The 27,765-nt window shown below is 37.6% G+C and overlaps 1 protein-coding gene across 1 annotated transcript in view; it reads left to right on the forward strand.

Moving 5' to 3' along the window:
* The window catches only part of ITFG1 (integrin alpha FG-GAP repeat containing 1), a 329,904-nt gene that overhangs the window by 32,502 nt on the left and 269,637 nt on the right, over positions 1–27,765 (forward strand). Inside the window, exon 6 of the mRNA XM_036120167.2 lies at positions 1,028–1,122. Coding sequence (XP_035976060.2) covers positions 1,028–1,122 — 95 coding nt within the window. The remainder of the gene's footprint in view (positions 1–1,027; positions 1,123–27,765) is intronic.

Here is a 27,765-nt window from a genome sequence, read left to right on the forward strand (position 1 = left end):
TCATGAAAATTAAGAACTTCTGTACATCACAGGACACTGTCAAGAAAGTGAAAAGCCAATGTGCAGAACTTTTACAACTCAAAAATAAAACATTATATTTAATAATCTAACTTAAAAGTAGACTAAGGATTTGAGTGGACATTTCTCCAAAGATATACAAATGGCCAATAAATACTTAACACATACTCAACATCATTAGCCATCGGGAAAATACAAGTCAAAACTGTAAGACACACACCCTTTAGGATAACTATAATAAAACAAAGGGACAATAAATAATAAATGTTGACAAAGAAATGGAGATGTTGGAACCCTCTGACATTGCTAGTTAAGAACATAATATGGTGAAGCCACTTTAGAATATAGTTTGACAGTTCCTCAGAAAGATAAATACACAGTTACCATGTGACCCAGCAATTCTTAGATATATACCCAAAAGAACTGAAAACATATGTCCACATAAAAGCTTGTACATGAATATTCAAAGCACCATTATTTATAATAGCCAAGAGTGGAAACAAGCCAAATGTCCATCAACAGATAAATGAATAAACAAAAAGTATAGCCATACAGTGAAATATTACTCAGCCATTAAAAGGACTGAAGTACTGACACGTGCTACAACATGGATGAACCTGAAATTAATTCTAAGTGAAAAAAAACAGACATAAAAGGCCATATATTCTGTGATTCCATTTATATGAATAGGGAAACCCATAGTGATAGAAAGCAAATTAGTAGTTGCCAAGGGCTAGAGGGAGGGGAGAATGGGAAGTAAATAATGGATACAGGGTTTCTTTTTGAGGTAAAGAAATCTTTTCCATCGATAATGGTGATGGTTGCAAACTGTGACTGTACTAAAAAGCATTAAATTGTCTACTCTAAAAGAGTGAATTTTATGATATGAGAAGTATCTCAACAAAAATCAATAAATTTTAAAAATATCTTGCAGGCAGAGATTTTTCTGTTTTAAAACTGCTTATTTGATATTTGCCTTAAGAAAATTATTTTCTTTTTTTTTTTTTAGGAATTTATCGTGGCATCCTGCATTGACCACTAAAAATAAAATGCGAATTCCACATTCGCACGCGTTTATTGATCTGACTACAGATTTTACAGCAGGTAAGTTGCACAGAAATGTAAAATATTTCTTTTGAACTGCCAAAGTTTACAAGATTTTATTTATTCTTTTCTTAGTAATCATTTCCTATTGAATTGAATGTTAAAACCAAAATGTTAAAAGATTATAAGGAAGTCAGTGATCTTAGATACACATTAAAAGTACTGGCTATAGGGGCTCCTCGGTGGCTCAGCCGGTTAAGTGTCTGCCTTAGGCTCAGGTCATGATCCCAGAGTCCTGGAATTGAGCCCCAAGTCTGGCTCCCTGGGAGCCTGCTTCTCCCTCTGCCCGTCCCCCTATTCTCTCTCTCTCTCTCTCTCTCTCTCTCAAATAGATAAAATCTTTAAAATAAAAAATAAAGTACTGGATATAATAAATAAACCTTTAGTTGCTTTTGTTCTTTGTTAACCACATCAAAATTTGGATTCTCCACTTACGGATTCATGATAATTTAGACACCAGTTGCCTGATGTTTCTTTCCCTTTCCATTTAAAAATTATTGACTAATAAATGCTATAAATTTAATTGTAAGAAAAATATTTAGCTTATAATTTAAATTTTTCAAAGGCTTTTTACAACTTTTTACTATGGAAAATTCTAAACATAGAAAAGTAGAATAGTATCTCATATATGATATACTATTCTACTTTTTTTTTAAGATTTTTTATTTTATTTATTTGAGAGAGAGAGCATGAGAGAGGGGAGGGTCAGAGGGAGGAGCAGACTCCCTGCCGAGCAGGGAGCCCGATATGGGACTCGATCCCGGGACTCCAGGATCATGACCTGAGCCACAGGCAGTCACCTACCCGACTGAGCCACCCAGGTGCCCCTATACTATTCTACTTTTAATTATCACTTAGCTTCAACAATTATCAATATATGGCCTATCTTATTTCGTTGGTAAAACCATCGACAAGCCCATCCTGCCCCAGATAATTTGAAATCCCAAACATTGTATCATTTCATTTATAAATATTTTTAATCTATATCTCTAAATGATAAGGACTTTTTTATTTTTAACATCTGAAAGATCGTTTTCATATCTAAAAAAAATTTAGCAATAGTTTCTTAATATCATCAAATATTTATTCAATATTGAAAATGCCCCAATTATCTCCTAAATGTTTTTATCAAATCAAGAGCTAAACAAGGTATACATACATATATTTAAAAAACATTATCTGGGGGCACCTGGGTAGCTCAGTCAGTTAAGCTTCAGCCTTCTGCTCAGGTCATGAGCAGAAAGGACCTGCCAGGGTCCCAGGATCGAGCCCCACATCTGGCTCCCTGCTCAGCAGAGAGCTTGCTTCTCCCTCTCCCTCCGCCCCTCCCCTCCCCTGCTCCTGCGCACACTCACGTGCTCTGTCTCAAATAAGTAAAAATCTTTTAAATAAATAAAATAATAAAAGAAAAATAAAAAAACATTATCTGTATTATACAATGTCTCAGACTCTGGATTTTGCCATTTCTAGCCCCATAGTGTTAGCATGTGACTCTGTCCCCTGTATTTTTTCTAAACCAGTAGTTAAATTTGAAGCCTTGATCAGAATCAGACTTTCTTTTGGTCAAGAATTCTTCCTAGATGTTGCAGTTTGTTTCAGCTCTTTAGGAGACACGTGATTTAAATTCTGTCTCTTTTGTGATGTTAAGATTGATCAGTAGTTTCAGTTTTCCTCAGCGTGGACCATTCATTATAATGCTATCCTAATGGTTTTAGCTGCTATTGATATTTATAGTCATGGCCATTATTTCAACAGGAGTTACAAAATTGTGGCACCCTAAATCTATCATTCATCTGTATATATTATTATCTGGAATTTTCTATTTAATAAAAAAGACAACTTTAGTCACCTGAAGTACAGCTCAGACAGGCAGGTTAACTGCTGGATTTTTGTTCTTCCTACCTATTTTTTTATCCAATTTTTTTTTTTCATTTTTCTTTTTTTTATTGTTATGTTAATCCCCATACATTACATCATTATTTTTAAATGTAGTGTTCCATGATTCATTGTTTGTGCACAACACCCAGTGCTCCATGCAGAACGTGCCCTCCTCAATACCCATCACCAGGCTAACCCATCCTCCCACCCCCCTCCCCTCTAGAACCCTGTTTGTTTTTCAGAGTCCATCATCTCTCATGGTTCGTCTACCCCTCCGATTTTCCCCCCTTCATTCTTCCCCTCCTGCTATCTTCTTCTTTTTTTTTTTTCTTAACATATATTGCATTATTTGTTTCAGAGGTACAGATCTGAGATTCAACAGTCTTGCACAATTCACAGCGCTTACCAAAGCACATACCCTCCCCAGTGTCTATCACCCAGTCACCCCATCCCTCCCACCCCACCCCCCACTCCAGCAACCCTCAGTTTGTTTCCTGAGATTAAGAATTCCTCATATCAGTGAGGTCACATGATACATGTCTTTCTCTGTTTGACTTATTTCGCTGAGCATAATACCCTCCAGTTCCATCCACGTCGTTGCAAATGGCAAGATCTCATTCCTTTTGATGGCTGCATAATATTCCATTGTATATATATACCACCTCTTCTTTATCCATTCATCTGTCGATGGACATCTTGGATTTTTCCACAGTTTGGCTATTGTGGACATTGCTGCTATAAACATCGGGGTGCACGTACCCTTTCAGATACCTACTTTTGTATCTTTGGGGTAAATACCCAGTAGTGCAATTGCTGGATCATATGGTAGCTCTATTTTCAACTTTTGGAGGAACCTCCATACTGTTTTCCAGAGTGACTGCACCAGCTTGCATTCCCACCAACAGTGTAGGAGGGTTCCCCTTTCTCCGCATCCCCGCCAACATCTGTCATTTCCTGACTTGTTAATTTTAGCCATTCTAACTGGTGTGAGGTGGTATCTCATTGAGGTTTTGATTTGGATTTCCCTGATGCCGAGCGATATTGAGCTCTTTTTCATGTGTCTGTCGGCCATTTGGGTGTCTTCTTTGGAAAAATGTCCGTTCATGTCTTCTGCCCATTTCTTGATTGGATTCTTTGTTGTTTGGGTGTTGAGTTTCATAAGTTCTTTATAGATTTTGGATACTAGCCCTTTATCTGATAGGTCATTTGCAAATATCTTCTCCCATTCTGTCGGTTGTCTTTTGGTTTTGTTGACTGTTTCCTTTGCTTTGCAAAAGCTTTTTATCTTGATGAAGTCCCAATAGTTCATTTTTGCCCTTGCTTCCCTTGCCTTTGGCGATGTTTCTAGGAAGAAGTTGCTGCGGCTGAGGTCGAAGAGGTTGCTGCCTGTGTTCTCCTTTACGATTTTGATGGACTCCTGTCTCACATTGAGGTCTTTCAACCATTTGGAGTCTATTTTTGTCTGTGGTATAAGGAAATGGTCCAGTTTCATTCTTCTGCATGTGGCTGTCCCATTTTCCCAACACCATTTGTGGAAGAGACTGTGTTTTTTCCATTGGACATTCTTTCCTGCTTTGTCAAAGATTAGTTGACCATAGAGTTGAGGGTCCATTTCTGGGCTCTCTATTCTGTTCCACTGATCTATGTGCCTGTTTTTGTGCCAGTACCATACTGTCTTGATGATGACAGCTTTGTAATACAGCTGGAAGTCCGGAATTGTGATGCCGCCAGCTTTGCTTTTCTTTTTCAACATTCCTCTGGCTATTCGGGGTCTTTTCTGGTTCCATACAAATTTTAGGATTATTTGTTCCATTTCTTTGAAAAAAGTGGATGGTATTTTGATGGGGATTGCATTGAATGTGTAGATTGCTCTAGGTAGCATTGACATCTTCACAATATTTGTTCTTCCAATCCATGAGCATGGAACGTTTTTCCATTTCTTTGTGTCTTTCTCAATTTCTTTCATGAGTATTTTATAGTTTTCTGAGTGCAGATCCTTTGCCTCTTTGGTTAGATTTATTCCTAGGTATCTTATGGTTTTGGGTGCAATTGTAAATGGGATCGACTCCTTAATTTCTCTTTCTTCTGTCTTGTTGTTGGTGTATAGGAATGCCACTGACTTCTGTGCATTGATTTTATATCCTGCCACTTGACTGAATTCCTGTATGAGTTCTAGCAGTTTTGGGGTGGAGTCTTTGGGATTTTCCACATAAAGTATCATATCATCTACAAAGAGTGAGAGTTTGACTTCTTCCTTGCCGATTTGGATGCCTTTGATTTCTTTTTGTTGTGTGATTGCTGTGGCTAGGACTTCCAATACTATGTTGAATAGCAGTGGTGATAGTGGACATCCCTGCCATGTTCCTGACCTTAGGGGGAAAGCTCTCAGTTTTTCCCCATTGAGAATGATATTCGCTGTAGGTTTTTCATAGATGGCTTTTATGATATTGAGGTATGTACCCTCTATGCCTATACTCTGAAGAGTTTTGATCAAGAAAGGATGCTGTACTTTGTCAAATGCTTTTTCTGCATCTATTGAGAGGATCATATGATTCTTGTTCTATCTTTTGTTAATGTGTTGTATCACGTTGATTGATTTGTGGATGTTGAACCAACCTTGCAGCCCAGGGATAAATCCCACTTGGTCGTGGTGAATAATCCTTTTAATGTACTGTTGGATCCTATTGGCTGGTATTTTGGTGAGAATTTTTGCATCCATGTTCATCAGGGATATTGGTCTGTAGTTCTCCTTTTTGATGGGGTCTTTGTCTGGTTTTGGGATCGAGGTAATGCTGGCCTCGTAAAACGAGTTTGGAAGTTTTCCTTCCATTTCTATTTTTGGAACAGTTTCAGAAGAATAGGTATTAATTCTTCTTTAAATGTTTGGTAGAATTCCCCTGGGAAGCCATCTGGCCCTGGGCTTTTGTTTGTTGGGAGATTTTTGATGACTGCTTCAATTTCCTTAGTGGTTATAGGTCTGTTCAGGTTTTCTATTTCTTCCTGGTTCAGTTTTGGTAGTTGATACATCTCTAGGAATGCATCCATTTCTTCCAATTTATCTAATTTACTGGCATAGAGTTGCTCATAATATGTTCTTATAATTGTTTGTATTTCTTTGGTGTTGGTTGTGATCTCTCCTCTTTCATTCATGATTTTGTTGATTTGGGTCATTTCTCTTTTCTTTATGATAAGTCTGGCGAGAGGTTTATCAATCTTATTAATTTTTTAGAAGAACCAGCTCCTAGTTTCCTTGATCTGTTCTACTATTCTTTTAGTTTCTATTTCATTGATTTCTGCTCTGATCATTATTATTTCTCTTCTCCTGCTGGGTTTAGGCTTTATTTGCTGTTCTTTCTCCAGCTCCTTTAGGTGTAGGGTTAGGTTGTGTACTTGAGACCTTTCCTGTTTCTTGAGAAAGGCTTGTATTGCTATATACTTTCCTCTTAGGACTGCCTTTGCTGCATCTCAAAGATTTTGAATAGTTGTGTTTTCATTTTCATTGGTTTCCATGAATTTTTTTAATTCTTCTTTAATTTCCTGGTTGACACATTCATTCTTTAGTAGGATGCTCTTTAGCCTCCATGTATTTGAGTTCTTTCCGACTTTCCTCTTGTGATTGAGTTCTAGTTTCAAAGCATTGTGGTCTGAAAATTGGCAGGGAATGATCCCAATCTTTTGGTACCGGTTGAGACCTGATTTATGACCTAGGATGTGATCGATTCTGGAGAATGTTCCATGGGCACTAGAGAAGAATGTGTATTCTGTCGCTTTGGGATGGAATGTTCTGAATATGTCTGTGAAGTCCATTCGGTTCAGTGTGTCATTTAAAGTGTTTATTTCCTTGTTGATCTTTTGCTTAGATGATCTGTCCATTTCAGTGAAGGGGGTGTTAAAGTCCCCCGCTATTATTGTATTGTTGTCAATGTGTTTCTTTGCTTTTGTTATTAATTGCCTTATATAATTGGCTGCTCCCATGTTAGGGGCATAGATATTTACAATTGTTAGATCTTCTGGTTGGATAGACCCTTTAAGTAGGATATAGTGCCCTTCCTCATCTCTTATTACAGTCTTTGGTTTAAAATCTAATTTGTCTGATAAAAGGATTGCCACCCCAGCTTTCTTTTGGTGTCCATTAGCATGGTATATGGTTTTCCACCCCCTCACTTTCAATCTGGGGATGTCCTTGGGTCTAAAATGAGTCTCTTGCAGACAGCATATCAATGGGTCTTGTTTTTAATCCAGTCTGATAGCCTGTGTCTTTTGATTGGGGCATTTAGCCCATTTACATTCAGGGTAACTATTGAAAGATAGGAATGTAGTGCCATTGTATTGCCTGTAAGGTGACTGTTACTGTATATTGTCTGTGTTCCTTTCTGGTCTATGTTGCTTTTAGGCTCTCTCTTTGCTTAGAGGACCCCTTTCAAGATTTGTTGTAGGGCTGGTTTCATGTTTGCAAATTCCTTTAGTTTTGTTTGTCCTGGAAGCTTTTTATCTCTCCTTCTATTTTCAATGACAGCCTAGTTGGATATAGTATTCTTGGCTGCATATTTTTCTCATTTAGTGCTCTGAAAAAAAGGGAGAGAATGTGATCAGGGCAGGGTAGTAGAAAAAAACCATACAATAGAGATTTAGGGTATATTTTGATCTGTTAGAAGAAACTATCTCAAATTTTAAAGAGAGAACAACTTATATATATATGCCAAAAATACGGGTAACTACTATGAAGGGATAGAATATGACTCTAAAAATGAAAAATAAAAATGTTTTTTTAAAAAAAGAGATTGATAAGATGTTGGTGAAAAAGGGAAAAAGAAAAATTTAAAAAAAAAAAAAGAGTTAAAAAAAAAAATTAACTTTGAAAGACTAAAGAATCATGGTAAAAAAGCCCTGAATTCTATGTGCATTATTCCCCTAGCGCTGGAGTTCTGCCGTTCTCATTGATCGGTAAACCTGGTCTTGGCTGGCTGTTCTCGCTGATCTGGGGGACGGGCCTGTTGCCGTGGTTCCCAAATGTTTTTGCCGGAGGCAGAATTGCCCCGCTCTTGCCCTGCCCGGGCTAAGTAATCTGCTCGGGTTTGCTCTCGGGAGCTTTTGTTCCCTGCAAGCTTTCCGTACAGCTTTGGAGGCTGAGAGTGAAAATGGCGGCCTCCCAATCTCTGCTTCGGAGGAGCCAAGAACTCGGGCCCCGCTCCTCAGTGAGCCCCCAGAGAAAAGCCGCCAGGCACTCCCGTCTCCCTGGTCTCCGGCCACACTCCGTGCTCACCTGGCCTGTGACCACGCGTTTCCATCTCTGGCACCTGACCCCGTGTGGAGTCTCCAAACCCAGCAGATCCCTGCGGTGCGCTCCCGTGTCGCTCCTCCCGGGGGAAGAAGCTGAGTCTCCCCGGATCTGCCGCTTGTTGGGTCCCTGCTGGAGGAGCAGGGGCCCCACTGTGCCGCGGATTACGGTTTATGGCAACCCCGAGCTGAGAGCCCGTGCCTGGGCTCTCTCTGCACCCGGCTTCCCCGCTCCAATACCTGGGAGCTCTGCCGCACTCAGGCACTTCTGGTCTTCCTGTGACCCCGAGGGTCCTGAGACCACACTGTCCCACGAGGGCTCCACCCCCCGCTTAGCCACCGGAGTGACGTCCCTCAGCGGAGCAGACTCTAAAAGTTCCGATTTTATGCTCCCTGGTTCTATCACTTGCCAGAAGCGGTGGATGGAGGCCCCTGCCTCGCCGTCTATCCTCCCGAATATCGCCTCAGATTCACTTCTCCGCACATCCTACCTTCCAGAAAGTGGTCGCTTTTCTGTTCAGAGAGTTGTTGCTATTCTTTTCTTCGATCTCCTGTTGAGTTCGTAGGTGTTCAGATTGGTTTGATCCCTATCCAGCTGAATTCCTGAGAGGAGACGAAATCCAGGTCTCCTATTCCTCCGCCATCTTGCTCTGCCCCCAATTATTTTTAATGTGGTCAAATACTTCTAAAATTTGCCATCTTAACCATTTTTAAGTGTACACTTAAATGTATTAAATACACTCATAATGTTGACCTACCATGTAAGTCTTCATTTTATAAAACTGAAACTGTATATCCATTAAACAATAACTCCTCATTCCGTCTCCCCAGTCTCTAGCAACCCCTATTCTGTGTTCTCGCTCTGATTTTGACTACTCTTGAGTACTTCATATAAGTGAAATCATGACAGTATTTGTTATTTTGTGACTGACTTATTTCGCTTAGCATAATGTCCTCAGAGTTTATCCATGTTATAACATATGTCACAATTCCCTTCCTCTTTGAAGCTGAATAATACTTCATTGTATATATCCCACATTTTGTTTATCCATTCATCTATTCATGGACACTTAGGTTACTTCCACGTTTTAGCTGTTGTGAATAATACTGCTCTGAACATGGATGCACAAATGTCTTTTAGAAATCCTGCTTTCAATTGTTTTGGAAGTGGAATTTCGGGATGATATGTTAATTCTTTTTTTTTTTTTTCAATATGTTGAGGAACCACCATTATAGCAGCTACACCATTTTGTATTCCCACCAACAGTGCACAGGGTTCTCCACGTACTTGCCAACATTTGTTATATTCTGATTTTTTTTCATAGTAGCCCTCCTAATGGGTATAAGGTGGTATCTCATTGTAGTTTTGATTTGCATTTCCCTAATGATTAATAATGTTGAACATCTTGGGATGCCTGGGTGGCTTAGGTGGTTAAGCTCTCGACCCTTGGTTTTGCCTCAGGTCATGGTCTTAGGGTCTTGGGATCGAGCCCTGCATTGGGCTCCCCACTCAGGGGGGAGTTTGCTCAAGGATTCTCTCTCTCTCTCTCTCCACCCCCAAGTAAATCTTTAAAAAAAAATAATGTTGAACATCTTTTCATGTTTTTTGGCCATTTGCATATCTCCTTGGTAAGAATGTTTAATCAAGTCCTATGCCCATTTTTTAATTGGATTTTTTTTGGTGGTATTGAGTTTGAGTTATTCTCTATTCAGAATATTACTTCCTCATCAGTTATATGATTTGCAAATATTTTCTCTCATTTTGGGGATGCTTTTTTACTCTGTTGATAGTGTTTTTGGATGCAGCAATGTTTTTTCTTAATCTTTAAGTCCATTTTGTCTGTTGTTTCTTTGTTGCCTGTGCCTTTGGTGTCTATCCAAGAAATCATTGCCAAGTCCAGTGTGATGATGCTTTTGCCCTGTATTTTCTCATAAGGAGTTTTATACTTTTGTCCCTTACATTTAGGGCTTTGATCTATTTTGTGTTAACTTTTGTATACAGTGTTAGATAAGAGTCCAGCCTCCTTCTTTTGCATGAATATCCGGTTTTCCCAGCACCATTCATTGAAAAGACTTGTCATTTCCCCACTAAATGGTCTTGGCACCCTTGTCAAAAGTCATTTGACAATATATAGGAGGATTTATTTCTGGGCTCTTTATCTGTTCTACTGATCTATACATTTGTCTTTATCCTAATACCACACTATTTTGATTATTGTAACTGTTCAGTAAATTTTGAAATCAGAAACTTCTTTTTCAAAATTGTTTTGGCTGTTTGGGGTACTTTGAGATTCCATATGAATTTTAGGATGGGTTTTTATGTTTCTGCAAAAAATGCCCTTGGGATTTTGATTAGGATTGTTCTGAAGCTGTAGATCACTTTGGGTAATATTGACATCTTAACAATATTATCTTCCAATTGATGAACATGGGATATGTTTCCATTTATTTATGTCTTTTAATGATTTCTTTCAGCAGTGTTTTTTAGTTTTCACTTTACAAGTCTTTCACCTCCTTGGTTAATTCCTAAGTATTTTATTCTTTTGATTCTATTGTTAATGAAGTTGTTTTCTTAATTTCCTTTTTAGATTTTTCATTGTCAGTGTATAGAAATGCAGTCAATTTCTGTGTGTTAATTTTGCATCCTGCTATTTTGCTGAATTCATTTATTAGTTCTGACACTTTTTTGTGGAATCTTTAGGGTTTTCTACAAGTAAACTCATATTGTCTATAAGCAGAGATCATTTTAATTCCTCTTTTCTGATTGTTTACCTTCTATTTCTTTCTCCTCTTCATCCCATTTTTACCAGTAAAGAAATTCTCTTTGAGTAATCTTTCTAAAGTTAACTTAAAATACATGGGGAAATATTTAAATTGTCATTGTTAGTATTCTGTTTTTCAAAACATTATTTCTGCCTTTAAAATCATTTCAGCAAAGTTATTGAATACCCGCTCCATGCAAAGCCCTCTACTCTTTGTTATGTGAAGTACAGGATGACAAATGCTTGCAGTCCTCAAAGAACATTTAGTTTACTGCGAGAGTCTTATAAGTCTAGCCATGTTATGTAGCAGAATAAAGTAATTACATATTATTCTATGTATGTAAATATATAAGTATATAAATATATATAAAGTAATTACAAACTGCTGTATAATAACAAGAGTAGGAAGAGACAGACAGCCTCACTGTTCTTGGGACTAGAGTCCTACACAGTTGAGCTAAGAATTTGGCCAATGAAAAGTGAGTTATATGCTTCTCATTATCCATCATATGCTCTATGCTCATTCTTTAGAAAACATAAAGCTTTTCTAAACAATTAGTTCTAGAAGAAATTCTTGTTATAAGTGGGACTTCCTATGGGAGACAAGATATGTAATGTAGTAACTGAGTTGCCCATGACAAATATTTTTTAAACATTTTTATTAGATTTTTTTTATAATTACCAAAACTGTGGCTTTTAATGACTTTTATCCATTGTATGGTTGTAATATAGTTTATTTAATCCTTTTTTTTTGACAATAGTTTCTAGTTTTTATTTTGTTTTTTATTCTAAATAGAGCTCTGGTGTCTTATTCTGTGTACATCTTTCAAAAGTTCCCCAAGGAGAGGTCCTGGAAGTAAAATAACCTGAGTAAACAAGTATAAAGATTTTTAAGGTGAAACATTGCCACATTGCCCTCCAGAAAGCTATGAGAGTGCTTATTTCTCCCGCCTTTGCCAAAACTTGGGTATTACTTTTTAAAAATTTACTACTATTTTGATAGGTGAAAAAAATATTTCATTATAACTTTAACATCCATTTCTCAAATTAGTATTGAGATAGAATTTTTCTTTTTCATGTGTGAGTTTCATATGTGTATTGCCTTATGTATTGCTGACAGTTGCCTGTTATTTAAGGCTGTCTTTTGGAAAGTGAAAACTAAAAATGACATGAAACTAAATGAAAATTAAAACTAAACATGAGGGGCGCCTGGTGACTCAGTCGGTTAGGTGTCTGCCTTCGGCTCAGGTCATGATCTTAGAGTCCCGAGATAGAGCCCAGCATCAGGCTTCCTGCTCAGTGGAGTTGGCTTCTCCCTCTCCCTCTGGCCCTCCCCGGCTCGTGCTCTCTCTGTATCTCTCTCAAATAAATAAAATCTAAAAAAAAAAAAACTAAAACTAAACATGAAAACTTGGGGCACCTGGGTGGCCCAGTCAGTTAAGCATCTGACTCTTGATTTCTGTTCAGGTCATGATCTCAGGGTCATGAGATCAAGCCCCACATCAGGCTCTATACTTGGCGTGGAGCCTGCTTAAGACTCTCTCTCCCTCTCCCCCCACCCCCACTTGCACTCTCTCTCTCTCTCTCTAAAAGAAAAAAAAAGACTAAACATGAAAACTAAAAACATAACATTAAAACCCAACTTAATGAAAGCAGTTCTATAGGGAAGCCAAGTTAGGAGAACCCATGATCTGGCCTAGACCAAGGACCAGTCCTTGGAATGTTAAGAGAGGTGAAATGGTCCACCTGTCCCAAGTCATTCACCTGTAAATATCTTCTTTCTCAACTGGACTTTTGATACATTATCAGTTCTGTTTTATAAAAAGGACCTGGATTCTGGTATTTGTTTTTATTTTTGAAGGCAAGTATCTTTTCCTGAGTTACCAAATGGGGTAAATAGATGATAAGATGGTTTTTTTCTATAGCAATAAAGGAATGTAACAGACTCTACTCTAGGTGATGTGCAGTCATATCTGCTATAGGGGTGGACTAAGATACTAAGATTATTTTCTTAAGGTGGATTATTGAAGAAAATGAGATGATCAGAATAATGTGTTAAGAAATAGAGAATATTTGGGGGTAGTAAAGAACCAGAAAATTTGAAGACTACTTAGAAAATGGTGACATACGTGAGTCAGTTGCCAGTAGTTGTAGAAGTCCCTTGATTGATAGAATAACAGAGTTTTAAGCCAAAGTAGAGACTTTAGGAAGAAGATTTGATATAGGAGAATTTGAGTTTAGAAAAAAGTTATTTGAGGCTGGGGGGGGGGTGGTGGGTAGGGGGTGACTTACATGCAAGCAATCATTGTCAGTTTTACCCTAGAACTTGGGAACACAGTTCAAGGTCATAACCTTAATTTGGGTCTTCTGCATTGTCAAGGCTGTAGAAATGGCTGAGCTCTAAAAAAGTGAGCTTGGAGTGGTAAGAACAGAGGGCTATAAATTCAGTATTTTTGCTTGATCAGTTATTCATGTGTATATTTATATATTTTTAAAATTATTCAAAAGTAACATGATTATGGTAAGAAACAGTTCCAAAGTATACAAAGAAAGGCAACCACTATTTTCAGTTTCCTCTGTGCCCTTCCTAAAATGTTCTGCACAGATACACACTTTCCCTTTTTACCCAAATGGAAGTAAATTTTGTAGATAATTGTGAATCTATCTTAATTCAGATATATTAGCATATCAGCACATACAGCTCTGCTGGGTTTTTTTAAATGAATTAGTGGGTCTTCCATTATATAGAGATACTATAATTTGACTAAATATCTATCTCTTGATGGACATTTGATGCTTCTCCTTTTTGTTTGCAACAGTACTCCATTAAACATTTTTGTTCATACATCTCTGTATTCGTGTGCAAACATGGGAATATCATACATTCCCAGCACTTTAATTAAGGTTGTTCATGTGATTTTCTTTCCTTTAAATGTCTTTTATCATAGAATATTTTAAATATACAGAAGAGAACAAAGGATAAGCTAGAATAAACACAGAAAACTTTTATTTTTAATTCTCATAAATATTGCAGTTTCCCTTCAGAGGCTGTACTGATTTGCAGTTCCACAAGAAGTATATGAAAATGCTCATTCAAGCCAACATTGTATATTTTCTATCTTTTATTTTCTGAAGTGTATATGTATTAATTATGGATTATTTCAGGCATACAGAAAAAGTAGATATAACATTTGTTATTTTAAATATTCACATTTTTTGCTAATCTAACAGATATAAAATCAGACCTTGTTTTGATCTGCATTTCTTGAAATGTTATTAATGTTAAACAGCTTTTCATATAATTATTAGCCATTTGCAATTCTTTTTCTTGGAATTGTCTGTTTATATACTTTGCCCTTTTTTCTGTTAGAGTTTTTTATTTTAAAATTTATAAAAGTTCTTTTTTCTGATATCGTTTTTTTCATTCTTTATTTAAATTCAATTTAGTTAATATATACTGTATTATTAGTTACTGAGGTAGAATTTAGTGATTCATCGGTTGCCTATAACACCCTCCTTAATGCCCATCACCCAGTTACCCCTTCTGCCCACCCACCTCCCCTCCAGCAACCCTCAGTTTGTTTTCTAGAGTTCAGCATCTTATGGTTTGCCTCCCTCTCTATTTTCACCTTATTGTATTTTTCTTCCCTTCCCCTGTGTTCATCTGTTTTGTTTCTTAAATTCCACATATGAATGAAATCATATGGTATTTGTTTTCTCTGACTGACTTATTTCACTTAGCATAATACCCTCTAGTCCATCCACATAAAAGATCTTTTACCTTAAGGAAATTATTTTTACTTTGTGATACATGGTATACATATCTCCAGCTAGTTGTTGTAGAACTTTTTACTTTGTATTTAGCATTTTTTGGGTGTATAGAATTGTTAAATGTTTACTAATCACATTTTTCTTTCATGGTTTTTAAGTTTTGTGTCATGCTTGAAAAATTCCATTTGTGGGGTGCCTGGGTGGCTCAGTCATTAAGCGTCTGCCTTTGGCTCAGGTCATGAGCCCAGGGTCCTGGGATCGAGTCCCGCATTGGGCTCCCTGCTCCGCGGGAAGCCTGCCTCTCCCTCTCCCGCTCCCCCTGCTTGTGTTCCCTCTCTCACTGTGTCTTTCTCTGTCAAATAAATAAAATCTTAAAAAAAAAAGAAAAAGAAAAAGAAAATGCCATTTATATATAAGATTTTTTAAAACAAGTTTTTAAAACATTTTTGGTGCTTTTAATCTTTGATTGAGTTGCATTTTCTTGTTGATATTTTTGTTATATCTTTAGATTCACATCTTTCTGTATTGATGGACCCTGAGGATTCCTTCTTCAGCAGCATAGGCTTCCTTCTATTTCTTGCCTTGCTACTAAGGAATTAATTCCTATACTTAACTGTTTATCTATGTTCTCCCTTATAGAGTATGTGGGTCATCTTTTCCTTCCTATAGATTTGCAAATAAAGCAACAGTCCCAATCATTGGTCATTTAAAGAGGTAATTTATTATTTTTGAATAAAAGACGACTCACTTTAAAAGGAGTATCGCAAATAGTGCCATTAAAATTATAACAGATTACAACATAGGTATGCACGGGAAGCAGCCTATTTGTTTTCTAAAATCAAGGCCCTGTGCCTTGGGCACATATGGGAGAAAGGAAATTTAAACTTCTCAATTAAAATTATCTTGGTCTCTTTACGGTTTTAATTTGTTGGTTAAATTTTCAGTTTTTCTAGATCTTACCTCATTTTTCCTTCTAGCATGAATGGCAACTGGGTGAGCCTAAGGATAGGCTCATAAGTCCTCAGAGAATTGGAAGGAGAGATTTTTTTTTTTTTCAAGATTTTATTTATTTATTTGACTGAGAGAGCACAAGCAGGGGGAACAGTAGAGGGAGAGGGAGAGGCAGGCGTCCCAGCGAGCAGGGAGCCCGATGCGGGGCTCGATCCCAGGACCCCCGGGATCACGACCTGAGCGGAAGGCAGACGCCCAACCATCTGAGCCACCCAGGTGCCCCTGGAAGGAGAGATCTTTGTATGTGCTCTGAGGTCCTTATGCCACCACATTGATAGTCCTTATACACTAGGTACCCTGCTGGCATTTGCTGCTGAAGTAGGCAGCTGGGGACCTCCTTCCTGATCTTTTCCCACTCAGAGCCTCACAGTCTGCCCTGACTAACTTAATTCTACCTTGAATCTCACTGTTTTAATGGATTCCTTTGAAGCTCCACCTCTTCCATTCAGCCTTCTGAGTTTGATTGTCCAACAGCTGTCCTCTACCATGGGATTCACTTGACTTGTACCATACTAGCCAGTGCAAGGTCCATTGGCCCTCAGCTTGGCTACCTTTTATGATCTTAAGTCTCTTCTCTACAAATGAAAGTCAAGGGAGGTTTGGGAATGCTAGGATAGACCTTCTGCACTGTCTTTTATGTCACTAAGGATAACCCCTGTACATAGCTGTCATTTCACAAGCCAGGATCCTCCCTGAGTTCCAGCAGGAAGCAGTGTGAGGTCCATATTCAGCTTTCCCTTCAGCTTCATCACTTTCTGTATTCTCAGTGTTTTCCGCCTCCAGGTTGAACCTCGACACTGAGGCCAGGAAAGGTGGTCAAGGAAACTGGCCTCAAATCTCTTTTTCCAATCTCTGACTCCTCCTCTTTGCCCCCAGCCTTCTTATTGCCTCCTAGTAGCTCACATTCAGACTTGAGTTCTTTCTACCTGTGATTTAAGTAAAATTTGTTCAGATCCCCAGGTTTTGCTTTTAATATGTAAATAGAATCATGGGGATTTAGGAATCTTTTTGTATTCTCAACAGAGCCCTGACTTTCAGTACTTTTTCTGGCCGGAGACTTAGAAACTGCTATTCTGGAGGTCAAAAGCTAAATAACTGACTCTTTTTTGTGGTTCTGCTGTGGTAACCCTAATCTTCCCCTAGACCAACAGTTCTCAAAGTGTGGTCTGGGTATCCTTGACGATGCCAAAGACCCTTTTGTGGGGGGAGGGTCCATGAGGTCAAAGTAATTTTTATAAAAACCATAAGACATTATTTGCCTTTTTCACCCTCATTCTCTTACTCTTTTCACTGTCATTCTCTTTGCTCTCATTCTCTCATTACGACACAGTGGAGTTTCCCAGAAACTTTAAACATGTAATGCGTTCATTGCTCTGACATCTTGTGTGTGTGCTTATGTATTCTTGTGTTTTTAAAATGTCTGCTTTAATGATGTATGGCCAAATACCCAAGTTCAATAAATGCTTGTTGAATAAATCTCCAACATAAATTTGGCAGAGTCTGCCCTGGACTCTTGATCATATAAAACATGCTCTTCACATAACATTACTAACTTTAGTAATCATTGTTTAAATGCTAATTATTTTAATTAAGACCTTGCTATTCTAAAAAAAGTATCTAATTTTTAATTTGATGGATTATATCAGTATTATATCTATTATATGATAGATACGGCTCACATAAACAAAAGCTCTCTGGGGTCCTCAGTAAGAGCGGAAAGAGATCCTGAGACCAAAAACCTGCTACCCTAGGCAAATGGATGTCTCTGACTGACTGGGGTCACTATACAAAGTAATGAAAAGAGTCCTGTAATACACTTGATACATACATACATTTATCAACCAAAGATAAGATCTTGGCTGTGTAAGTCAGATAGATTCTAACAATCTCTCTAAGCAACCCCCACCACCACCACCTTGTTCCTGCCAAATAATTGCCATGGTTCTGGCATCTAGCCCTGAAAGGCAACCAAATGAAGGAACTAGGAGGCTGATATGTTGGTGAGGTGATATAAATTATATAACTTTTGGCCCCAGGGACTCTACTATCTTCATTAGCTTATTTGTCTGCTTATTACAAAACTGGAAAGATACCCCTTTACATGGCCATTAGCCATGTGTTTACTTTTAGAACTTGAAAGTTCACACTTAGAATGCCTCCCTAGTCATTTCCTTGAGCAGGGTGGATGGGGCCTGCTAGGCATTTAGAGGGGCAAGTGTTGTGTCATTGGGAAGGCAAGGGAAACATGACCTGAAAATTTCTTTTTTTTCCCCCTATTTTATTGAGATCTATTGACATATAGCACTCTATAAGTTTAGGGTGTACAGTGTAATGATTTGACTTACATTTATTGTGAAATGACTACCACAATAAGTTTAGTTAGCAGCTATCATCTAATACAGATATAAAAAACAAGCAAATAAAAAAAGCACACGTGCAAAATCTTTTTCCTTCTCATGAGCTCTTACGATTTACTCTAACAGCTTTCCTATATATCATACAGCAGTGTTAGCTATAGTCATCATGTTGTACATCCTAGTATTTATTTATAACTGGAAGTTTGTACCTTTTGACTACCTTACTCTAATTCTCCCTCCCCCTACTACCCTCCTCTGGTAACCACAAATCTGATCTCTCTTTCTGAGTTTGGTTTATTTTCTTGTTGTTGTTGTTTTAGATCCCACACGTAAATGAGATTTATCTTAACTCTGTCTGACCTGTTTCACTTGGCATTGTGCCCTCAAGGTCCATCCATATTGTTGCAAATGGCAGGATTTCTTCATTTTTTATGGCTGAATAATATTCCATTTTGTGTGTGTGTATACACACATATATATACATATATATATATATATACACACACACACACACACATACACCCCCACCTTCTTTATCATTTCATCCATTGATGGACACTTAAGTTGTTTCCATTTATTGCTATTGTAAATAATGCTGCAGTGAACATGGAGATACAGATATTTCTTCAGCAAAGGTTTTTCATTTCCTTAAGATGTATTCCCAGAAGTGGACTTGGTGGATCATATAGTAGCACTAGTTTTAAATTTTTGAAGAATCTTCATACCATTTTCCATAGTGGCTGTAACAATTTACAGTCCCACCAACAGTACACAAGGATTCTCTTTTCTCCACATCCATTCTAGCATTTATCTCTTGTCTTTTTGATGATAGCCATTCTAATAGGCATGAGGTAATAACTCATGGTGTTGATTTGCATTTCAACATGACCTGAAAATTTCTTTGCTATCACAAATACTTTTTCTCTCATTCATCAGTCTCAATAATTACTGATTTTTTCTCTGTGAGGCATTATGCTAGAAACCAAGGGTTTAAAGATGAAAAACAAGATCACTAGACTCAAATGCTATAATAGCATGAACCTCAAGGATACTTTATAGCAAGATATCCCTTTATTCATGTTGGATTCGGAAGTTTAAATTTGATTTTTAAATACACTGATTTACATCTTAAATGTTTTTAAATGCAGCAGCATTTCAGACCCAGGTGCATGTCATTGCTGAAGAGCATTTGTTTGTTGTGCATCTGGTGGAGCTACACAAGATTCTTTGTGTCTTTCTTTCCTTGCACAACCTTTGTGATCTCATGGTTTTAAACATTATCTACATGCTAATGACTCTCAAGTTTATGTATCTCCTGGCTGGATCTCCCTCTAAGTTCCAAAATCGCATATCCAGCTGCCTGCCAGCAATCTCCACATCTATATCTCTGATAACACATTTCAAACAATGTTTCCCACACTGTATCCCTGATCTTTCCCTTCAGCCCTTCTCAACCCAAAATCTTCCATCTCACTTAATGGTAGCCCCATTTTCCAGTTACTCTGTCAAAATGTTAGGAGTCATCCTTGCTACTTCTTTCTGTCACATCCCACATCAGATCTGTTAGGAAATACTATTCATTCTGCTTTCAGAATATATCCACAACCTGACCACTTCTTTTTTTTTCTCTCTTTTTTTTTTATTGTGTTATGTTAATCACCATACATTACATCATTAGTTTTTGATGTAGCGTTCCATGATTCATTGTTTGTGTATAACACCCAGTGCTCAATGCAGTATGTGCCCTATTTAATACACATCACCAGGCTAATCCATGCCACCACCACCGTCCCCTCTAGAACCCTCAGTTTGTTTCTCAGAGTCCATAGTCTCTCATGGTTCGTCTCCCCCTCCGATTTCCCCCGCTTCATTTTTCCCTTCCTGCTATCTTCTTTTTTTTTTTTTCTTAACATATAATGTATTATTTGTTTCAGAGGTACAGGTCTGTGATTCAACAGTCTTACACAATTCACAGCACTCACCATAGCACATACCCCCCCCAATGTCCATCACCCAGCCACCCCATCCCTCCCACCACTCCAGCAACCCTCAGTTCATTTCCTGAGTAAGAATTCCTCATATCAGTGAGGTCATATGATACATGTCTTTCTCTGATTGACTTATTTCGCTCAGCATAACACCCTCCAGTTCCATCCACATCATTGCAAATGGCAAGATCTCATTCCTTTTGATGGCTGCATAATATTCCATTGTATATATATATACCAAATCTTCTTTATCCATTCATCTGTCGATGGACATCCTGGCTCTTGCCATAGTTTGGCTATTGTGGACATTGCTGCTGTAAACATCGGGGTGCACATACCCCTTCGGATCACTACGTTTGTATTTTTGGGGTAAATACCCAGTAGTGCAATTCCTGGGTCGTAGGGCAGCTCTATTTTCAACTTTTTGAGGAACCTCCATACTGTTTTCCAGAGCGGCTGCACCAGCTTGCATTCCTACCAACATCTGTCATTTCCTGACTTGTTAATTTTAGCCATTCTGACTGGTGTGAGGTGGTATCTCATTGAGGTTTTGATTTGGATTTCCCTGATGCTGAGTGATGTTGAGCACTTTTTCATGTGTCTGTTGGCCATTTGGATGTCTTCTTTGGAAAAATATCTGTTCATGTCTTCTGTCCATTTCTTGATTGGATCATTTGTTCTTTGGGTGTTGAGTTTGATAAGTTCTTTATAGATTTTGGATACTAGCCCTTTATCTGATATGTCATTTCCAAATATCTTCTCCCAATCTGTTGGTTGTCTTTTGGTTTTGTGGACTGTTTCTTCTGCTGTGCAAAAGCTTTTTCTCTTGATGAAGTCCCAATAGTTCATTTTTGCCCTTGCTTCCCTTGCCTTTGGCAATGTTTCTAGGAAGAAGTTGCTGCAGCTGAGGTCGAAGAGGTTGCTGCCTGTGTTGTCCTTTAGGATTTTGATGGAGTCCTGTCTCACATTGAGGTCTTTCAACCATTTGGAGTCTATTTTTGTGTGTGGTGTAAGGAAATGGTCCAGTTTCATTCTTCTGCATGTGGCTGTCCAATTTTCCCAACACCATTTGTTGAAGAGACTTTTTTCCATTGGACATTCTTCCCTGCCACAACCTGACCACTTCTCACCACCTTCACTGTAGACATGATCCTGGTTCAAGACAACATCATTTTTCATCTGAATTATTCCAATGACTCTTCTCCTGCTTCTGCTTTTGGCTTTGTCCCCCTGTTGTCTCTTTGTTGTGATCCTTTAAAAATATACCTCAGGTCATGTCACTCTTCTCAAGGTTTCCCAGTGGCTTCTTCATTAGATTTAGAGGTCCAGCCAATGTCTGTAAAATGGCCAACTGGGCCCCACATAATTTTACCCACTATCACGTCTCTGAGGTTCTATTTTCTTTTCCCTTTCATGTCTTATACCAGCCACACTAACTTCCTTGATGTTCCTTAAACACTACAAAGCAAGGTCCAATTGCAGGGCTTGGGTCAAGTAGCTATTTTCTCTGCCAGGAATATTATTCTTCCAGATACCTGTATCACCTCCTTCAGGTTATTTCTCCAAATGTACTTCATTTCCTTCACATCTTCATTCAGATGTCATCTTATTTGTCATTGAGTCCTGCTGAATTCAGAATTGTAACTCACAAGCACTCCCCTTTGTCTTTGTTCTGCTTTAGTTTTTCTCCGAATCCCTTTCCCTTGCTAAAATATTATATACTTATTTTTTATTATGTCTTCTCTTACTACAATATAAACTCCATGAGGGCGGGGATTATTGTTTGTTCTGTTCACTGTAATTTCTCCAGTGCCTAGAACAGTGCCTAGCACCAAATAGGCACTTAAGGACATCTGTTGAATAAGTAGTCACAAGTTTGGCAGCTGAACAGAACCTGAAGACAGCTATCATATTTTTAAGTACTCAAACTGTCCCTAATTGGTAGACCTCTTTCAGCTAAAGATTTAACAGCTAACAAAGGAAGCTCTTGATGAAAATGGTATTTGTTTGCAGAAGTTCAAACATATATTATTAAATGTGTTCTCTCCACAAGGGTTTTCTCAGAACTGTATACAGAGCTTAGGAACTTTGGCTATAGAAGTTTTATCTAAGCAGATGTAGAAAATAATGGAGACATTTTTCAAGAATTCTGTCCATTTTTTAAAAAATACAAATTAAACCATTTCAACCCTTAAGATATCATAAGGCTATCTTATAAGTCCCTTCTAAATGCATTCAGTTTGAACTGATTCAAATTCGGTTCTAAATAATAGTTGATCTTTATCAGCAAAGATGAAGAGACATGTTTACTAAAAATTGCAGTGGTTTCTGATGTTATGATTATAGTCTCTGATAAGGATAGGGCACCAGGGAGACAAAGTAATAGGAAATGTTTTTTTGTGAGTGTCCTGTAACTTCCCTGGTACTTTTTTTTTTTTTTTAAGATTTTATTTATTTATTGGAGAGAGAGAGAATGAGAGAGAAAGAGAGCACGAGAGGGGGGAGGGTCAGAAGGAGAAGCAGACTCCCCGCCGAGCAGGGAGCCCGATGCGGGATGCGATCCCAGGACTCCAGGATCATGACCTGAGCCGAAGGCAGTCGCCCAACCAACTGAGCCACCCAGGCGCCCACTTCTCTGGTACTTACACAGTTCATTCTTAAACACTTCTGAGAGAGACTTTACAGAGATATTAGTCTGTTGTAGCACTATTATACTTGTTTATTTCATAACTATTAGTACCTATTATTGGTAGGTGGGCTTAATTTAGGGATGTCTATCCCTTCCTCACCCCTTCCCCCAAAAAAGTCTATTAAGTTATTGAATCTACCGTAATTTTCTAGCTTTTATCTGAAATAGAGTCAGGAATCAATAATAAGAATCACTACCATTTATTGAGCACTTATGTGAGCCTGGCCCTGTTGAAAGCAGTTTAAGTATTATTTATTTATTTAGTAAGTATTCACTTATTTGATCCTCACAACAACCTGATGGAACAAATTCTATTATTAAACTCATTACTATATTGTGAAACCAACATAGAGAGGTTAAGTAACTTCCCCAGAGTCACACCATGGACCTGAGAAAGAGACTCTTTGCCTCTAAACTTTCAGTTTATTATATACTTTTATATAACTGTGTAGAGTTGTATTCTTAACATTGTTGTGGTCCTAAATCCCTTTGAGAATCTAGGGAAAGTTATAGGACCTCCCCGAAGAAAAATGCCCATAAAAATAAAATGTTTTGTTCATGAACACCCTGAAACCTATCTATAAACTCCCTAGAAGGTCCCCTGGTTAAGAATGAAATAATACAGCTCATTTTAAATATTCAAACATTACAGACCTATGATGCAAAAAACAAAAGTCCCACATTACCTGAAACCCTAGATATTAACACTGTTATTGCTTTGGTCTCTGTTCACCAGATTGTTTTTCTAAGCATATTCTATGCACAAAAGAAACCATATGTGATTTGTTTTGTGTTTTGTTTTTTTAATGATGTAAGAACTATATTGAAACATAAAACCTCTATTCATCAGAAAATATCATTAAAATAAAATAGAAAGACAAGCCACAGATTGGGAGAAGGTATTTGCAACATACATAACCAAGCATGAATTCAGTTCCAAATTAAAGAATTAATATAAGTCAAGGAAAAAGCCTACTAGAAAAATAGGCAAAAAATATGGACAGGCATATCACAAAAGATCAAATAGAAAAGGCCAATTAACATACATGTTCAGCATCTATAGAAATCAGAGAAATTAAGTGAAAACCACAAGATGACATTTTACACTCATCTGATCTGCAAAGATTATTGAGACTTCTCTGATTACACAGTGAAAAAATTATTATACACATTAACGTGAATGAATCTCAGAAACAATCTTGAGCAAAAATAAAAAGTCTCAGAAGAGATTTTGGGCAGAGTTCAAAACTAGGCAAAACTAAATAATACACATTGCATATGTGTGGGTGTGTATAATAAAACTATAAAGAAGAGTGGGGAAATAATCAGAAAGTAACCTTGTGGAGGAGGAGGAAGAAAAGAGTCAGCAGAGATTCACTGGATTTGAGTGGCAAAGGGGTGACCTGTTTGTTAAGGGAGCAGACTATACTTCAGTGTTTGTTATTCTTTATATCTTTGATAGATTTTGTTTTTATGAGTTATTTCACAATTTTAAATATGATTGCCAAAAATGAGGCAATATACCATTTTGACATTTCCTTTTTTCACTTAATTTCTTAGAAACCTATCTCAATATTTTAGATCTACTTCATCTACATCATAGCTGAATTATTTTTACGTGAATATGTATCTCTTTTAACATAGTAAGTCTTGCCACTAAACACAGATTGGGAAGTACCCCAGTAATAAATGCTGCTTATTACCACATTCTGGTTTGTGAAGAGATTCTCTGTGTTCATGTGGATTTTGCGTATTGTCTATAAGATACCACTACCATCAGTGGATTTAAGGTTTTTACTTTGTTGATTTAAAATTTAAATTTTGTTGGGGCGCCTGGGTGGCTCAGTCGTTAAGCGTCTGCCTTCGGCTCAGGTCATGATCCCAGGGTCCTGGGATCGAGCCCCGCATCGGGCTCCCTGCTCCGCGGGAGGCCTGCTTCTCCCTCTCCCACTCCCCCTGCTGTGTTCCCTCTCTCGCTGTCTCTCTCTGTCAAATAAATAAATAAAATCTTTAAAAAAAAAAATTTAAATTTTGTTAGTTTAAAGTTTATTTAAACTTTCAGTAAACACATGCTGTAATGCCAGTGTACTGTTATATGTAGCACTAAATCTGCTTTTGGCTTACTTAACACTTCTACATTTAGCACTGACTTCTGGTTTTTCTTTTCTCAGCTTTTTATTCTGAAAATTTTCAAGCACTCACATATATTTAAAAGACTATTAGAATTAGAATACACTTAACCTACATTGAACAATTTTTAACATTTTGCTGTATTTTCACATATATACACGTATGCATACATATGTACGTGAAGAGTTTTCCTGAACTATTTGAAAGTGAGTTGATGTACTCCTATACAACCATGATACTGTTATTACATCTAAGAAAATTAGTAGTTATCCCATAATATCATTTAATCATTCGTATTCACATTTTACAATTGTTCCAAAAATCCCCTTCATAACTACCTTTCTTTCCTTTTTAGGTCCCAGTCAAAACTCATCTATGTAGTTATTTCTCTCTAATCTCTTTTCATCTAGCTGTCACCTTGCCTTTTTTTTTTAATAATATTAACTTTTTAAAGAGTCCAAGCCACTTGTATTATAGAATGCCCCACATTCTGTATTTATCTGGTTGTTTCCCATGGTGTTTAACTTTCGAACACCAACTTCTTACAGTGCAAAAATGGAAGGTACTCCAGTAAGCTCAGTGTTGTTGGCTCAGTGTGTTTTAACAAAGATGAACCTTTTCTTTTCTTTTCATTATGAAGAAGAGAAAGGAACAAATGCTATAAATAGCACAAATGTGATCTTTTTTTAAAAAAAAAGGATCAAATATAATGAGTGCTTATTATATTAGTTGCATTTCCACAGAGGAAGCAGTGTGTTGGCCATAAGCAGTTTATAGAGTCTCTTTGTGATTTAAAAAAAATTTTTTTTAAGTTACTTTTTTTCTTATATTAGTACAGTATTTTATTTATTGTATAGCACTAGTGACATGGAATTTCTTCCTTTGATTCAAATGGTTTTTGGTATTCACTGAATGAAGTATGATTCTTTTTCCCCCTGCATTAAAGACACAACTATATTTCAGTATGTGAGATATGTTGTACATCTGTTCTTTGATTGTATGCAAAGGTATTTGATACTAATGTATTACAGTTCTAAAATTAAAAACATAATCTCCTTATATGCATGAACAATTTGGTCATTTAAAGCACTAACCAATAAATTTGGCCTATAAAAACTGTTAAGATTAGACAACATAGTTGAAGTCAGTTGGCCATTTGGTACCAAATGGAAATATACTCCAGACATTTATAATCACAGATGGTTAAGTGAACATTATTTAACACCATGCACACTGGCTCTGGGTGGTCAGAGTCAAGGTTCTGTAGGGAACCGTGGCTGTGGCACCCAACAAGGTTGGTGTCTGGGTTCTTCCCCGTCACAGTTTGGATTTTGATCAAGTCTTTTTTGTTTTTTGAGACTGTCTCCTCATTTGTAAAAATAGGGATGGTATCATATAACTTGATGCAGTGTCTTTAGAGTGTTTCTGACTGAGAGCAATAGTAAGAAAATATTTTACATCATAACCTGTACACACGTAGTTATACCATGTATGTTTATAGGTCTATACCTATACATGTATAAACATTTCTACATAACAAGGCTTACCCATACTGTGTATGGTACACTTATTTTAAAATGTTGATTTCGTGACCCAATAAAAGGTGATGGCTCTTGGTTGAAAACTCTATATAAAGATTCAGATTAGTTTTAGATTCTACTACCGAAATGATTGTACTACTTTGGTCATTCAATTAGCAAACATTTATTGAGCAGCTGTCATGTACCTGTGTGAACAGAACAGGTAGTCCCTAGCCTTTTGTTGTTTGTAGCCCCTTGGGGAAGAGAGAAAATACATAAGAAAATGTGTCTTGTGAACTGTCAGCTAAACCACAAAGAAACACGTGGGCAAGTGAAAGAATACGAGAAAGGACCTGCTTTATATTGGGCATGGGAGGCTGCAGAGTGACAGCATGGCTCAAATTGGGGGGAAAGGACAAAGGAAACTTTAGCAAGAGTGAGGGAAAGCTTCAGTGGGGCTTTTGAAACTTGTCTTGAAAATTGTTCTTTCAATCGTGTCTCCTGAGATCACTGATTTTTTATAAATGATCCTATTGTAATTAACCACATAAATAATGCATTGCACAAAACACTTTCCCAAATGATTTTAATCTTTAACTGTCTGTGTTAGTAATCATCCCCACGGGCCAACACCCCCACCTCATTTCAGGCACCAGTCCCCTGGTCATACGTAGTGCTTGTCTCCCATGACTCCCACCACAATCCCGTCATTTTGGTTCTGATTTAACCTCTAGGCAGCATCTGAAACAATTTTTCTGTCCTCATACCACTTGCTTTCTTTGCCCACTTTTTTCTTCTTTTTAGAACCCTCCATGGGCTCCCATTGTCTCTCTGACTCATAGATATGGGTAAAGCTCAGGATTTTGTCCTCAACCCTCTTCCCTTTTTACAATAAACGCTCTTCCTGGGCACTGTATTGATTAGTTTGTTCACTTCCAGGGCTAGATTAGTTGTGCCACCAACTCCCCAATTTATATCTCCTATCCAGATCTCTCTTACAGATTTTACCACTCCTGCAATCCATAGGCATTTCAAACTCAACATGACCCAAACAGAACATGTTATCTTACTCTCCAAACCTCAGTCTGCTTTGCTTTCTGTCTTGGTGGCAACATCATCTCCCCGGCTGTCAAGCCATTTACAAGAGTCATTCCTATTCCCTTTCTCACTCCTCATATCCAATCAGTTACCACATCTTCATGATTTTGCCTCCTAACCTTTGGAAACCACTATTTCAACTACCCAGGTTTAGACCATATA

This window comes from Halichoerus grypus, chromosome 15, assembly GCF_964656455.1.
Source record: "Halichoerus grypus chromosome 15, mHalGry1.hap1.1, whole genome shotgun sequence".
NCBI lineage: Eukaryota > Metazoa > Chordata > Mammalia > Carnivora > Phocidae > Halichoerus > Halichoerus grypus.